The sequence below is a fragment of the Bufo bufo genome, chromosome 10 (assembly GCF_905171765.1).
Source record: "Bufo bufo chromosome 10, aBufBuf1.1, whole genome shotgun sequence".
In the NCBI taxonomy this organism is placed as follows: Eukaryota; Metazoa; Chordata; class Amphibia; order Anura; family Bufonidae; genus Bufo; species Bufo bufo.
This window is the reverse complement of record NC_053398.1, coordinates 18,230,161-18,245,884: the sequence shown is the minus strand read 5'-3', so window position 1 is coordinate 18,245,884 and position 15,724 is coordinate 18,230,161. Positions and strand designations below refer to the sequence as shown.

The following is a 15,724-nucleotide window of genomic DNA, read 5'->3' as shown; positions in this document are numbered from 1 at the left end:
GGGAGATCTGTGGATGGCACTGTTTAGGGGGGAGATCTGTGGATGGCTCCCTGTATTTAATGCAGAGTGTGTGTGTATATAATGCACACACTCTGCATTAAATACAGGGAGTCAGAGTCAGACTCCCATCAATCTGAGTCACCCTCTTGCAGATGTGTGTATATAATGTAGAGTGTGTGCATTATATACACATACACTCTGCATTATAGCTGCATTTCCCACCCTAGTCTTATACTCGAGTCAATAATTTTTCCCATTTTTTTGGGGTAAAATTAGGGGCCTCGGCTTATATTCGGGTCGGCTTATACTCTAGTATATACGGTATTTAATAACTATTAGCTCCTTTAGGGGACTAGAATCTGGGATCTTTTGATCCCTTGTTCCATTCACCCTAATAGAGATCTATTAGGGTGAATAGGATTCTGACGTGCTCCCTGCTGAGCTGTGCTATGTGTACAGCTCAGCAGGCAGATTACTATGACAGCCCTGGGAAACCTCAGCAGACCACAGGCCGTCGTGGTAACCGATCGGATCCACCCGATTTCACTGCAGGGGCTCTGATCGGAAGGCAGAAAAAACGCATCCCTCTGCCTTACCTCACAGATGTCGAGATCGGTGTTGAACGCGGTATCAGAAGCGTGATCGCCGTTCCCTGTCATTGTGACCGGGTGCCGTCTCTATAATACCACAGCAGTCCGCTCCATACTATTGTGGATGCTCAATGTACATGTACAGCATTATGCGTTAAGAGGTTAAAAACGGTTTAGTTACAGTAGTGTCAACTGCACAGCTCAGATTTGGTGCCCCAGGTTTTTAGCACCATTTAAGCCAGAAGTCTGTCACATTTTGCTTACTAAACCTCCCCCTCTTTTTTTATTTTTAGATTATTCCAAAGGTTTCGGTGGTAAATACGGCGTGGATAAAGACAACGTAGACAAAAGCGCTGTGGGGTATGAGTATCAAAGCAAGACCGAAAAGCACGAATCCCAGAAAGGTTCGGTATTGTTACAGTCTTCTTCTTATGTCCCTGGCCCATCATTGTGACCCGGGACGTGTTCAGCCCGTATCTGTATCCCGCAGAGGGTAGTAGACGACCACCTGGAACATGTGTGTGTATGAGGCTGATATATGGAGAAATCTGCAGAGAGGAACTAAAAAATTATCTCATAACAAGAAGACTAACATTTTCATTTTCTCCAGATAGGAATTAATGTGGTATTTCTCTATATTTCCTCGCTAATGGTGGCAGTATATAGATCCTGTCCCGCGCTCCCCATTTGAATGGAGCGACAGATACGCAGGCGTGTCCGCCACTCCATTCAATTCTGTCAGTGCCATAGAGTGCAAGCTCTCGCCTGTCTCCAGCAGCCCTGTAGAGCTGATTGGAGCAGCGTGTGTGTCTGCCGTTCATTTCAAACCGGGGAGCATGGACCCCCGTTCTTGTGATCAGCAGGGGCTCCAGCGGTCGGACCCTTGCCTGTTAGACAATCCTTTGGATAAGGGATAAGTTGTCTTAAAAGCCCAACCCCTGTAAGTGAATGCATCTGCTAAGCTATACATTTGAATAGCGTTTTCAGATATTCAGTCGTATCCTCCCCACGTAAAGCCCAGCGGAGAGCAAAACCATATATGCCCCTAACTGCTTAAAGGGGATTACAGTGATTTTAAAGCAAATGTCCGCAGCCGGCCTGCTGAAACAGACTGGAGCAGCGTGTAGCAGGTAAGTATGAATCTTCTGCTTCAGAAGGCGGGCTGCGGGCACTTGATAAAAAATAACTTTAGCCGGAAAACCATCTGCTTTTCAGCACAATAAGCCAAAAAATTCTGAAAAAGCTAAACTGTGTGAATGAATAAATGTAAACAGTTCAAGTTTTTCTTAATCAAATTACAAAAATCGCATTGATAGATGAAAAAAGTTACGGCCGTAAAACTACCTGAACTGGTTAACAAGTTTTTCCTAAATGCAAACCCAATGGAAGATGAAACCCCTGACAAAACAACACCCACTAAAATGAATGAGCAGCCATGTAATACAAGGACGCATTGCAACCGAATGTCGCTCTTTGTAGTGTCTCCTCTCTTGCTGTTTGTAAAGATTACCCCCCCTCCAACCCATCACGCCAATATGTCTTGATAGGGCACATATGGAAGGGGGTCATGCTCTGTTTTGCCTGGCCACAGCCGAAATAAAATAAATTACCAAATGATCAGATGTGTTTGGCCAACATCACCATAACTACCGGTAGTACAGTCTCAGTCCCAGAGCAAAAAGCATGGAAGGAGGTGGTGCACCTTCAGATGACTTTAACTTGATCCTCAGGGGCTGCAGCTCCTTCAGACAACTTTAACTCGATCCTCAGGGGCTGTACGATTGCTGCCATTATTTTTCAGCTCGGAAAGCAATAAAACTTTGTCAAGCTTAGTCCCATCCTAATGTTTTGACAGCAAAGACATAGTTCAAGACTTGGGATCTTGCTGTATTAAACTTTTGAGTCTTTTTAGGACAAACCTGAAATGCTGCCACCATTGGCCCCCCCCCCCTGTGATTGTTGGAGATCTGAAGGGTGTCTGCTCCCTGTTCCTTCACTGTTTATGGCCTGTTCCTGTATGCTGCATGGAGGGTGAACCATGAAGGGGGTCATTCACCGGCTCCGTCCCCCACTACCTGTCACCCTCTTACGTCATACAGCAGCCATGTTTTAACTGTCTTGTATAAAGGGGCTTGATATTCCATGAAGTCTTGTTCCCAAATAAGCCTGCTAAGTAGGAACTGTACTCACTAGCCGACTTCATTATACAAATGTCATCATCATTTAATAACTATAATATGCATAGTGGTATGTCCTTATCAACTCCAGAGTATGAGTATTCTGCATCTGGTTTCAGTCACTTTGTCGATTCAGCCACTCCATATGAAGAGTAAAAGACCATTTCTGAAACATTAAAAATGCAAAAAACGTTTTTCTACTTGGAGATATGATCACGGTAAAGTTACAGGGCCAAGGCTTGAGGCTGCACCACTGAAGCACAGCACACTCTCTTCCAGTTCCTGTTGGCTGCAGTCTTATCACATGTGGATCATATATCCCAGCATTTAAAGGGAATGTGTCATCAGAAAATTAGCTAGTGTTTAAATGTGTTATGTTTCAATTTATTTATTTATTTATTTTTTTCGAATTTTCCATGTCACTATCTATATTTAAAAATGTATACAATCCTGCAATTTTCACACTGGCCACTAGGCCCAATACTAGATCAAGATTTTTTATTCTGTACATGTAACTTTTCATCAGCTATTGTCATATCATCACAGGCAGAATAACAATGACAGGTAACACCTCTGTATGGATAAGACAGAATCCACCATTCACAGTAGGTGATATGACAGCTTATCTACTCCCTCTTGACCTCTGCACGGGTCACAGAGCATGTCTAGAAAAGTCTCCCATTGAAGTCAATTGGGTTCTCTCCTGTCCTTTGGATCTATGGCTCCTGGGGCTGCTTCCAAAAGACAGGAAGTCTTAACATATTTTAGGCCTAGTGGCCAGTGTGAAAAATGAAGGATTATATAAAAAATTTTTTAAAATATAGTGATTGTGACAAAAAAAAAGTTCACCAACAATGTTAATTAAAAAAAGTGATTTAAACAGTAGGTCATTTTCAGATGAAACATTCCCTTTAAAGGGGTTGTTCCACAAAAAATATACATTTTTTTTTCAAACCAGCACCTGGATCTGAATACTTTTGTAATTGCATGTAATTAAAAATTTTGTATAGCCACTGAGCTATTCATTGAAATCTATCTGTACAGCGCCACCTGCTGTTTGCCCCTTTTTCTGATTTCTCGGCCCCCCTCACTGAGATGGACGCACATGCTCAGATCCATCCTTCATCTGCCACCAGCTGCACTAGAATGACACGCCCCCTGAGAAAGGACACTCCCCCTGAGCGGCCAGCTTGAAATAAATTTAGCAGCACAATTGGAGCAATGAATGGACAGATCCATGTGAAGTACAGGGCTGGTTCTAAATCTGTTAGATAGAAGCTGTCATGTACTATATGCTATGAGATTTTTATTTTTACATTCATCGTGGGATAACCCCTTTAAGAAGTGGATGATCAACCCTGACCGAAGTCAGAGGGGGATATGTTTCAGTAGTGCAGCCTCAGGCTGTGGGCTTCTACCTTCTCAGTTTAGAAGTAAGATATTTAAAAAATGTTTTTCCCATTTTTAATGTGATTTAAAGGGCTCTTCTGTAAAGCCGTGCAGACAGTTGTTTAGGTCGGTTTCCATTTAGCAGGCTCTCCCCCATATCACCTCACTTGTCCTACTGGGTACTAAGCATCTGACGTCGTCAGTAACTCATGACCTGTTCAATGTGCATGGGGTGTGTCTCCTTCCCGTTTAATGGCACGTGGATTTCTGTGTGCGTAGACTATGTGAAAGGGTTTGGAGGAAAGTTTGGTGTACAGACAGACAGACAAGACAAGTGTGCGCTTGGCTGGGATCACCAAGAGAAACTACAGCTCCACGAATCCCAAAAAGGTACTCTGTGATACTCCGCTCCTCGTTACATGTGGCCCCTGTGCTCCTCTGTCCTTTACTGTCTAATTTTCACATCTATACCCTTGCAACGCTATAACCTGTACTACTATGCAGTGGGATGCGGGTTCTTCACACTAATGGCTAGGGGCGGCTATAGCCACAGAGGTACTATAAATCTTCTGGGTATGTAGAGTCTGGTAACATCTGGAGCGGATCCAGTAAGAATAAAATGTACGCTGCAAGAGATCCTGAAATGTGAAAGGGCACCACTCTTACCCATTGGCTGTGTCTGGTATTGCAGCTTAGCCACCTTTACTTAAAGGGGTCGTCTCACTTCAGCAGATGGCATATATCATGTAGAGAAAGTTACTACGAGGCACTTACTAATGTATTGTTATCGTCCATATTGCTCCCTTTGCTGGCAGGATTAGTTTTTCCATCGTATTATACCCTGCTTGTTTCCATGGTTACGACCACCCTGCAATCCATCAGCGGTGGCCGTGCTTGCACACTATAGAAAAAAGCACCAGCCTATGTGCGGTTCCCGGCCACCAGACGGGCCGGTGCTTTTTCCTATGTTGTGCAAGCACGGCCACTGCTGATGGATTGCAGGGTGGTCGTAACCATGGAAACAAGCAGTGTATAATACGATGGAAAAACGAATGAAGCCAGCAAAGGAAGCAATACGGACAATCCCAATACATTAGTAAGTGCCTTTTATTAAGTTTCTCTACATGATAAATGATATTTGCTGAAGTGAGACAACCCCCTTTAAAGGTTGAAATATGGGATAGTGTCATCCCTTTTATTTTGTCCGCGTGGCTTTTTCTTTCTGCAAGAAAATGTATTAGAAAGTTTCAGAAATTCTTTCATAAAACCATTTTAAAGGGGTTCTCCGAGGCTCTTTTGATATTGCTAGGCAGGGTTTCAACACCCTTCTCCTCTGCCGGACCAGATGTGTTACATGCCTTCTGCCGGCCAGTCGGTGGCCATATTAGTGAAGTGTGGTGATAGCTGCCACCGCTGAGGACAATCTTTGCACCCTGCCTAGACATATCAGAAGGGGCTCCTGGTTTCAGAGAACCCCTTTAACTCTTTTGTAGCCAGGCATTTACAGTGGCTTCTCATGGACTGAGGATGAAACCAAGATTTCTGATATTGACGTATAGAAAGTTCAGTTTTGGGAAAATTATTTTTGGGTTTCAGGAGGAGTCGAGGACCACGTTCCTGGTAAGTAAGGGCAACACATGCAGTTTACTAAGCCATAGTGTTAAAGGGGCTGCATACAGTGATCAGTAATGGCATAAGAAACTGCTAGATTCCTAACAGAGCCCATAGGCACCGGTTTGGAGAAGCCCTGGCATCCATAGGGGTTTCATATGCCATTACCCACGAGGATATGGCATTTCTGAAATGTATGCAAAAAGCAGATAACCCCTTTTTATGAAAAAGCTACCATTTGAGGGAGCTTCGTGTTCTTCCGTCCAGTGGGACCTATGTAAGTTTCCTCTAGTGGTGGCTTTATGATTGTCAACAGAACAGGGCCTGATTTAGGGCCTGTTCACACAACATTTTTTTTCCCTGCAGAATTTTGACTATGACACATGCACCTAAATTCCGCCGGCAGCCGCCCCCTTTCTGCCTTTCATTCTTTTCAATGGGAGGCAGCGCTGAAGACCATGGCGTGGTCACGACTGCACCAAGAAGAGAGATGTACCTGGTTTCGGGTTTAAAAAAGCCACTCCACGATCTTCAGCACTGCCTCCCTTTGGAAAAAAAAGAATGGGGGGGGAGTACAAAGGACCCGGCCTCTGACAGAATTTTGGGCGCTGTTGCACCTCTGGGACCCGCACCTGCAATGAGAACGGAGCGGGGAAATGAATGGAGGGCGCACTGCGCATGCTCAGCAGCCCTCCATTCACATCTATTGGGCCGCCGAGAATAGCCGAGCCAGTATTTCCCTCTGCCCCATAGAAATGAATGGGAGCAGGGGCCGCGCGTGCACGGTGCGCTCCCATTCACTTCTATGGGAGCAGTGCTTGGTGGTGGACGGACCCCGGGAAATCCAGGGTCCTCCAGCCACATCTCTCCCCGCTCCGTTCTCGTTGTAGGTGCTGGTCCCAGAAATAGGACCTGCACCTATCAGACAATGGGGACATATCCTAGCGATATGCCCCCATTGTCTGAGATGGGAAAACCCCTTTAATCTGTAGATAATAAATAGCCTGCTAATTCCTGATTATAGGGTTACGTTACCTTTTTATGGGAGTCATGAACTGGTCAGGCTTAGACAGGCGTCGTATCTGTGAGGTCACGTCGTAACTCCTCTCCTCGGCTTTTAGATTATTCCAAGGGATTCGGTGGAAAGTATGGAGTGCAGAAGGATCGGATGGACAAGGTAAAACGCTTCTTAAGAACTAACAAGGGTACATAAATGTCTGGGGAGGAGGGTGGTCTCTGCTGTCGTGGGTTTTACCGCCATCATGTGCCGCTGTAGCCACCCGCCCAGAGGCAGCCGGGCTTGTAGCACAGTATGAACCCTCGTCTGCTGTTTTTCAGGCTGCTGCTACCTTTGAGGACGTGGAGAAAGTGGCTCCAAGTTATCAGAGGACACGGCCGGTGGAAGCCGGTGAGTAATGAGCGAGTAACCTGGACTGACCTGTATGGACGCATGTATAAGCTCCAGCTTTGCTAAGACCTGGTTCACACAGGGAAGTTTCCTAAAGCTGAGATCAGGGATAGATCCAGAACAGAAGTGTATAAAAATATCTCCTTTTTGGATCCCGTCCTGGTTTTGTCTGTGGAGAAACCAAGGCTTGAAAACTGCATTAATAGTATTCTCGTAGAATCGCGAGCAATTGATAATTCCGCTGAGTTCCTGGTGCCAGATCTGCCGGAGGTTTCTGGAAAAATAAGCAAATTATTCTTTGCCTTTTATGTGAAATCTCATCGTTGGCGCTGCACGTCCTTCCTCTGCTAATTTGTACTCATATTTATATGCAAACTGCTCGTGCTGATTGGGAAAATTTCAAGACAAGACGTAGTTACATGGAATGAATATAAAATGCTGCCAGATCCAATAGCTGAGACAGAGGCAGAGTTGTAAGTGCGGAGAGAGAGGGTATAGTCCACTGTAGCTCTCCAGCTATTATGTTTTCACAAAGCTGCTGAAATATGCAAACCACACCCCTAATTTGCATAAACCCCACCCCTGCAGAAGTTTTGTTTGCAGGACTTTATTTTTTGCATGTATGGTGTCTCTACTTGCGCTGTCCATTGACTTTGTCTTAGAAATCCTTATGCAGTTGGGCCCCCGTCCCTTAGTGCTTGTTGGCCAGGGGCAGGGGAGCACGTAGCCTTCCTGCTGCCTGAGGCAAACATTGAAAGGGCACCCCCTCATGCCAAATTCTTGACCCAACCCCTTCCCTCCAGCAAGAGGTGTAAATTGACCAGCATGCACTTTCTATAATGCCAGTGTCTTATGTGGCACAAGGGTTTTTGGGCCCCTCAGGCTCCTGGGCCCGGTAGCGACTGCTACCTCTGCACCCCCTATAGCTACGCCCCTGGTTGGAGATCTCCATTAGGAATGATGTCTGGTGACCTGCAGCCGGCAGGGTAACTGCGTGTTGTGTGCGATTGTCCCACAGAGGGTAACAAAGCCAGCAGCATACGGGCAAACTTTGAAAACCTGGCCAAGGATAAGGAACTGGAAGACCGGAAGAAGGCAGAGGCCGAGAGAGCACAGAGGATGGAACGGGAGAAGCGGGAACAGGATCAGGCGCGAAAACAGCTACAGGTCAGTGCACCCTAGTGACGGAGGGGGTTTATTACACGGACACCTAAATAATAATAACCTGCACTCCCAGTGCTACACTGGGAACGTCAGGACTGCACGTGTTTGAGGTATTATTTTTATTACTGACACTATCTGGGGTGGGGACTATTAAATATATATGGGGGCATATATATGCTGCGGACAGTGTGTGTGTGTACACATACTAAGGACACTATGGGGGGGCATAATATATACCGAGGGCACCGCAGGGGTTGGGAATAAAAAAAAAAAAGGGATTCACTGCAAGAAGAAAAATAAAAGGGTGTGCATCAAAGAAGAAGAGATGTTTCACTGCCTGTATAGACGCTAAAAACAAAAACAATAAATCTTTATTAGGTACCGGTAATACTATAAAATGGACTGGCATCCATTAACAGGCCCAAACTATATGGACAACCGCAGGTAATGGCACAGGGGAAGTATTGATAAATGTATGAGGAGCCCCCTAATGTGCCACTCAGATGGGGATAGCATGTCGCACAACACTGTGAGCCGCGGGGTAGACAACGTCGGGACCGAGATCAAAGGCACATGAAGCTCGCAGCTCCGACTATTGTTTTCTAGCCCCCGCTACACTGACGCAGAAATTGTCCAGTGGTGGTGGCAATGGTGTAACCATATACAGATTGGTCACTAAATAGCAGCGTCTATGCAGGCAGTGAAAGGCCATAAAAATGTATTGCTCATCAGTTTTTGATGGATGTTTAAAACTAATGCAAAACTGACATTAGAAATGGATAGACAGAAAAGTGGGTCAGTTTTTAATGGCTGTTTTTTGGTCAAAGTATCGCTGCGCCACCCTTGTCAAGTGGATGTGTCTGGTATTGCGGGTCAGCTCCATTGAAGTCACTAAGACAAAACTGCAGTACCACACACAACCCGTAGACAGGGGTGGCACAGTTTTTGGAAGAAAGCAGCCATGTTATTCTAATATTGAACAATGCCTTTAAAGAGAAGACCCATTCACAGCTTTGTTACTGGCATCCTCTACATACACAGAGATAAATGAGAATATTCTAGCAGCCTGCACCTACCACAAGCTTACTGTATACCTGTTAGAACTTAAAGGGAATGTGTGAAAATTACTGTTTAACTCAGTTTTATGTTACACATTTTTTACTGTGTTGCCGCCCTGAGCCTCCTAATAGGCTGATACTTCATGTTCTGTAAAAATCACTTCTCAGCAGTTATCTCCTTATCCTCACAGGCAATATTATGACAGGTTATACCTATGTAAAGATAACACAAGATCCACTATTCACAGTAGCTCGGCTTCTCCCCTCCCTGCTCAATGACCTCTGCACGGGTCGCAGAGCATGCCCACAACACTCGCCCTATAGAAGCCAATAAAGCTCTCCAGTCTACAGGTTCCTATAGTGCACGTGACTCTGCTGTAAAGTGTATTTCTGAATACAGTTAGGGTCTATTCACAGGTCAGTAGTGCATGGCGGATCCGCAATACACACGGCCGCACCCCCATAGAAATGCCTATTCTTGTCCGCAATTGCGGACAAGAATAGGACATGCTCCTATTTTTTTCCAGAGCCGCGGACCGGAAGATCGGCGGCGCGCTCCGGAAATGCAGATGCGGACAGCACACTGTGTGCTGTCCGCATCCATTCCGTCCCAATAGAGAATGAATGGGTCCGCACCCGTTCCACAATTTGCGGAACGGATGCGGACCCATTATTACGGACGTGTGAATGGAGCCTTAACAGCAGCTCAGGAAGCTGGCTGTCCCCATAATCATGTACAGAAAATAGAATTTAAAAAAATCCACAATCGGAAAATAAACAGGTTAGAAAAAAAAAATCTAAGTGAAAATTATATAGAAGATACGATGTGTATACTGTGTGCGTAATCCCTTACGGGGGTACTCCGGTAACAAGCGTTTATCTCCTGTTTAACATTTTCTAATTTCTGTGCTTTTATGTGTAAAGGAGCAAGAACAGGCCAAACCTGCATCTCCTCCTGCATCCCCCAGACCCCGGCTAGTGTCTGAAGAAGCCCCGGCGAGCCCTGTGTATGAGGTGAGAAGCCGAGCACTTTGCCTCCGTGGACCCGGAGATAAATAACCATACGTGAGACTGACTCTTCTCTTCTTCCTTCATGTAGGATGCAGCTTCAGCGTATGAGAAGGAGCCAGCAAGAGCCGAGGCTGTACCAGAGAATGTGTATGAGGAGCAGGCGGATTACCAGGAGGCAGTGAGCCTGAAGGCAGAAACTCCAGACACGGAGGCTGTATACGAATCTGCAGATTACCAAGATGGTAAAGTATGGTGGACGTAATGGGACATACAGATCCAATGAAATGCATTAGATCAGTGGCGCCATGAGCTGTAAATTCAACCAGGGGATGTGTGTACGATGCTAGGAAGGTTCGTCCCCGTCGCGGCCTGCTATTGGCTTCCCATTCCCCACACCCGCGGACCCTCCCTCCCACCCGATCGCCGGATGTTTTGATCTGCGCAATGGCGATATGCAGAGGCGGCTGTGCGGGCATTAGAAGCGATGCGGGTGCCAGGGAGCAAGGTAAGTACACCTGTGTGAGGGGCCCGGGCATTATAGGGGTTGGATAACCCCTTTAATCTTGTTCTGTGACAGAGTTCCAAAAAGATGCATAAAGTGGGGAGGTGTCGACCGGGATTTTAATACTGATATCGATGTCTTAAATATCAGATCGTTGGGGGCCTAAGGCTACGTCTACACAACGAAATTTGTCGCACTAACGTCGCGCGACAATTTTTATAATGGCAGTCTATGGTGTCGCAGTCGCAGCATGTTGCAGTGCGACACCATAGACTGCCATTATAAAAATTGTCGCGCGACATTAGTGCAACAAAATGTTGCGCTACAAATGTTGCAGTGTAGTTGTGCCCTATCTGTCGCGCGACTTATTGTCGTCGTGTAGACCTAGCCTAACTCCCAGCTTTGCCGATCAGCTGTTTGAAGAGGCCATGGATGCTCTCGTGAGCGACACAGCCTCTTCCTAGGCCAGAAGCTTCTCGTTTATCGGTCACATGACCTAAAGGCTGCTCGGTTACATTCAACTGAATGGGTCTGGCCTGCAATACCCAACACAGCCACTGTACAATGTAGGGCGCTGTGCTTGGTAAGCTGTGAGAAAGCTGCAGTGCTCACCTGAGCGTCGCGGCCTCTTCAAACCACTGATCGGCGGGGGGGGGGGGGGTGGTCGGAGTGGGACCCCCACCGATTAGATACTGATGACCTATCTTGAGGATGGGTCATCAATATTGTATTCCTGTGGTTGTGGCAAATTAGTACTTGAAGACAAATTAGATCAGCAACTTTGTAGATGTGGAGATCTACTGGAAGAATAATCCACAGCCATTTTGAAATTTAACCCCTTCCTGATTTGCACATTATCTGCAGGAGGTGGTTCACGCAAAATGCTGTACATGCATGTATGTCATGGTGATCGTATGGGCCCCATGGGAGCGTGGCAGTGACTGACAGCCGAACACTTCATGTAACAGCTGGGATCAGAGAGAACTCTGATCCAGGCTGTTTAACCCCTTACATGCCGTGGTCAAAGCTGAGTTACCATGGGAGGTGTGAGAATGCAAAAATGTTAAAAAAATTAATAAAATTGCATTGTCAAGGCAGAAACTTGAATGCCCGATTCTTTGTCCTTCCTGGAGATGCTGTAGCTTGTCTGCCTTGCTCTGTTGGGGGGGGGGGGGGGGTACACTTGTTTTAGTCCATGGACTGATGTCGCAGAGTCGGTTTGTAATTGTTCTTTCTTCCTCCTTCTTTCTAGTTGAGAACACCTACGCAGACTACGAGGGTGACCTGGGCATCACGGCCATTGCTTTGTATGACTATCAGGCCGGTAAGTCTCGCATCTTTTATTTATTTTTTCAGCTATTTTGGACCGCCAGGGACTCTCCTCACTTTTGTCTTTCCAGCCGGCGATGACGAGATTTCCTTTGACCCCGATGACCTCATTACAAATATCGAGATGATTGATGACGGCTGGTGGAGGGGGCTTTGTAAGGAACATTATGGGCTATTCCCTGCTAATTACGTGGAACTCCGGCAGTAGAACAAGCCGCCAGTCTTCCCTTTGAGAGGACCCTGCGCTCGGCAGCAGCGGTGGCGCTCCGTTTGGTTAACAGCAGTGGTGCGCTGTCCTGCAAGCTCCTCTCTCTCGAATTTTGCCATACGTACCTGAGCTGGATTCTTACACTACAAATCATTGCATCTCTTTTCTTCCAGTGTTCTGCCGGTGACTGATTTCCTTTCTCTATTGTAATCCTAAGGCTTTTAATGTGCAGTTATCTGCTGCAGGCTGGCAAAATGTATCTTAAAGGCTGTTAACCCTTTTGCTGCCAGGTGTGCCTTCACTTCATCGGAAGTTTGACCTAGGCTGATTATCGAGCGGTCTCCTAACCAACCCATCATAGACGATGGTGGTTCTGTATTAAGGGAAGCCATCTTGATTTTAATTCTTGTGTTTTAACCTCCCTTCATTGTAAGTCAGAACCCCAGGTCTTGTGTGCCATACGTGTATCTAGTCATGGTCGCCGCTCACACCATCAAGAAAAGTGATACGGGGCTCCTTTTAAAGTGAATGCGGAACTCTGCACCAAGATAATATCCTTCAGCTTTCTTCGTCTCCCTTTTCCGGTGAAGTTCACTACACTGACGTTTTTTTTTTTTCTCCAATAACGCCCGGTTCCTCCAGTATTACCGTAACGGCAGACCGCAGAGTGACCTCCGGCAGAGGTGTATTAAAACTGTGAGCCTATTGCTTTAAGAAAACCTCCAATAAGGGTCAGATATTGGTTTTATTTGCTTTGATTTCTTGCAAAGTGGTGCTTCACTTTTAAGGGTACTTTCACACTAGCGTTATTCTTTTCCGGCATAGAGTTCCGTCACAGGGGCTCTATACCGGAAAAGAACTAATCAGGCATATCCCCATGCATTCTGAATGGAGAGTAATCCGTTCAGGATGTCTTCAGTTCAGTCATTTTGACTGATCAGGCAAAAGAGAAAACCGCAGCATGCTACGGTTTTATCTAAGGCGAAAACTGAAGACTTGCCTGAATGCCATTTTTTTCCATAGTAATGTATGCGCAGACCTTTAAAAATGAGAAAAAAAATAAATACCGGATCCGTTTTGCCTGATGACGCTGGAAAAACTGATCTGGTATTGCAATGCATTTTTCTGACTGATCAGGCATTTTTCAGACTGATCAGAATCCTGATCAGTCTGAAAAATGCCTGATCAGTCAGAAAAAATGACATGCGTTTGCATACAGTTTGCCTGATCAGGCAGGCAGTTCAGGCAACGGAACTGCCTGCCGGAATCAAACAACGCAAGTGTGAAAGTACCCTAAGGAAGCATTCTGTGTTACACTCCCCCACTTCTTCCTCCAGAACGCCGTGCACTTCTTCCGGCTATGATGATTATATACAAGGGTTAGGAACGAATGTTTAGCCTTCCGTAGAATACAACCAGTGTGGACTTCTATGGACAGAAATGGCTTCTCCTTCCCTCATCTGATAACTGCCTTCCCCTAGGAACAGCATCACTCTTGTCCACAGGCTATCTCAGGTACTGCTGCTCTGTCTCATTTACTTTAGAGGCGCTGAGCTGCAGTACCACACCCAGCCATAGACAAGAGGAGCACTGATTCTAATCTCGTACAATAATTTTATGACACCCATCCCCTGAAGCCTATTTACTGTCCCAGCAGGATCACGGGGGGGGGAGTTCTCCGCTACCCCACTGATTATTTTTTTTAATATATTCCCCCCCCCTTATTCTAGTTACAGTTCTTCTGATTGAGTAATAATTAAGGGGTTTTGGACCAATTATTTGAGTTTTGGTGGGTCTTACAATGGGCCCCCTGTCGGGTGTGGTGTAACACAGGACGGGTGGGATTTTTTATTTTTATTTTATCTGTATTTTGCATACTGCACTTCATTATCGATCAATGGTTTTGTAAATGAAGCTTCAATAAAGTTGTTGTTGTTTTTTTGTTTTTTCTTCTTCAACCATCTGACATTTTATATCCGGCTGGATTAATACTGGGTGTTTCATATACTGTTTGGCAGATTAGGAGGCGTGCAGCCATATTATTTGCCAGTTAAGTAGAAAAAAAAAAAAAATCACATTGGGGGTTATTTATTAAAGGGCCAGCCAGAGGACGAGCGAGTTCACTGGCCCTGTCAATCAACATGAGGAGGGGGCGTCTTTATGAAAGGAGGATGTGGCTGCTACCAGCAAGTAACCGCCCTACTTGCTGGTAGAGAGGTAATTTGCATATTATAAAAGTCAGTTTTTATAATTGACTACTGAACCAAAATGAGTAATAGCATTATATATTGATATATCGCAGTATAGGGATTTTAAGTAGCCAAAAAAAAAAAAAAAAAGACTTTAGTGGGGTGACAGAAGCCCTTTAAGGGACTTTTTTAGTCTTAAAGTCGCAAGTCCCTTTTCAAATCCAGCCGTGTGACAGTATTAACACATGGCTGGTTTCATGTGGTGTTCCACAGTTGGTGGGTGTCGGGGGCCGTGACCTGGACTCTGCCCCTGGCAAATTTACTAACATTTGGCAAAGACTAGTGTTGAGCGAACTTCTGTTTTAAGTTCGGCGTCTAAAGTTCGGCTTCCGGTTAGCGGAGAAGCCCGATATGGATTCCGAATTCCGTTGTGGTCCGTGGTAGCGGAATCAATAATCGGCCATTATTGATTCCGCTACCACGGACCACAACGGAATTCATATCGGGATTCTCCGCTAACCGGAAGCCGAACTTAAAACAGAAGTTCGCTCAACACTAGCAAAGACTATCCCCAGCCAGGGACTGGAGTAGTTTTTCCTTCCAGGAGCTCGGACTGCCTTAGATTCGCCTAGTTTATGATGAGGTGCACGCCTCGTCGTAGACTAACTGAATCTTACAGCAGCACAGGGGGAAATCGAAGACTGACATAAAAAGCTGCATTTAGTAAGTTACCCCCATTGAGTTTTGTATAGGAAGAGGGGGGAGCCAGGAACTTCTAAATACTGGGACTCTCAAGCCTGTACTATGTATTCAGTGGACATCCGTGCTCGGCTTGCACTGGAGCTGCTCAATACTGATTTTTATTAAAATGACTGGGTCAGTTCAGGTAAGCGCCCCAGCCTTTTAATCTGGGTCACGAGCACCAGTTATACGCTGCCTCAGATAGGGCAGCATAAAACTGGTGAGTTTCCCTTTAATATGTAATAAATAGTGTTGAGCGAACTTGTGTTTTTAAGTTCGGTGTACAAGGTTCGGGTTATCTAAGAATTCCGCTACCACGGACCATAAGTTATGGTCCGTGGTAGCAG

General features: G+C 45.7%; 1 protein-coding gene across 4 annotated transcripts in view; it reads left to right on the top strand.

The window, feature by feature from the left end:
- The window catches only part of CTTN (cortactin), a 39,566-nt gene extending 26,334 nt beyond the window's left edge, over positions 1-13,232 (top strand). The window contains exons 10-18 of one of the 4 annotated variants that reach the window (XM_040409090.1): positions 884-994; positions 4,436-4,546; positions 6,889-6,944; positions 7,106-7,175; positions 8,194-8,342; positions 10,322-10,411; positions 10,497-10,650; positions 12,163-12,234; positions 12,311-13,232. In XM_040409090.1, the coding sequence (XP_040265024.1) occupies positions 884-994; positions 4,436-4,546; positions 6,889-6,944; positions 7,106-7,175; positions 8,194-8,342; positions 10,322-10,411; positions 10,497-10,650; positions 12,163-12,234; positions 12,311-12,447 (950 nt within the window). In that variant the 3' untranslated portion in view covers positions 12,448-13,232. The remainder of the gene's footprint in view (positions 1-883; positions 995-4,435; positions 4,547-6,888; positions 6,945-7,105; positions 7,176-8,193; positions 8,343-10,321; positions 10,412-10,496; positions 10,651-12,162; positions 12,235-12,310) is intronic. The other 3 variants (XM_040409093.1, XM_040409091.1, XM_040409094.1) reach the window with 3 other exon arrangements.
- The last annotated feature ends 2,492 nt before the right edge of the window (positions 13,233-15,724 follow it).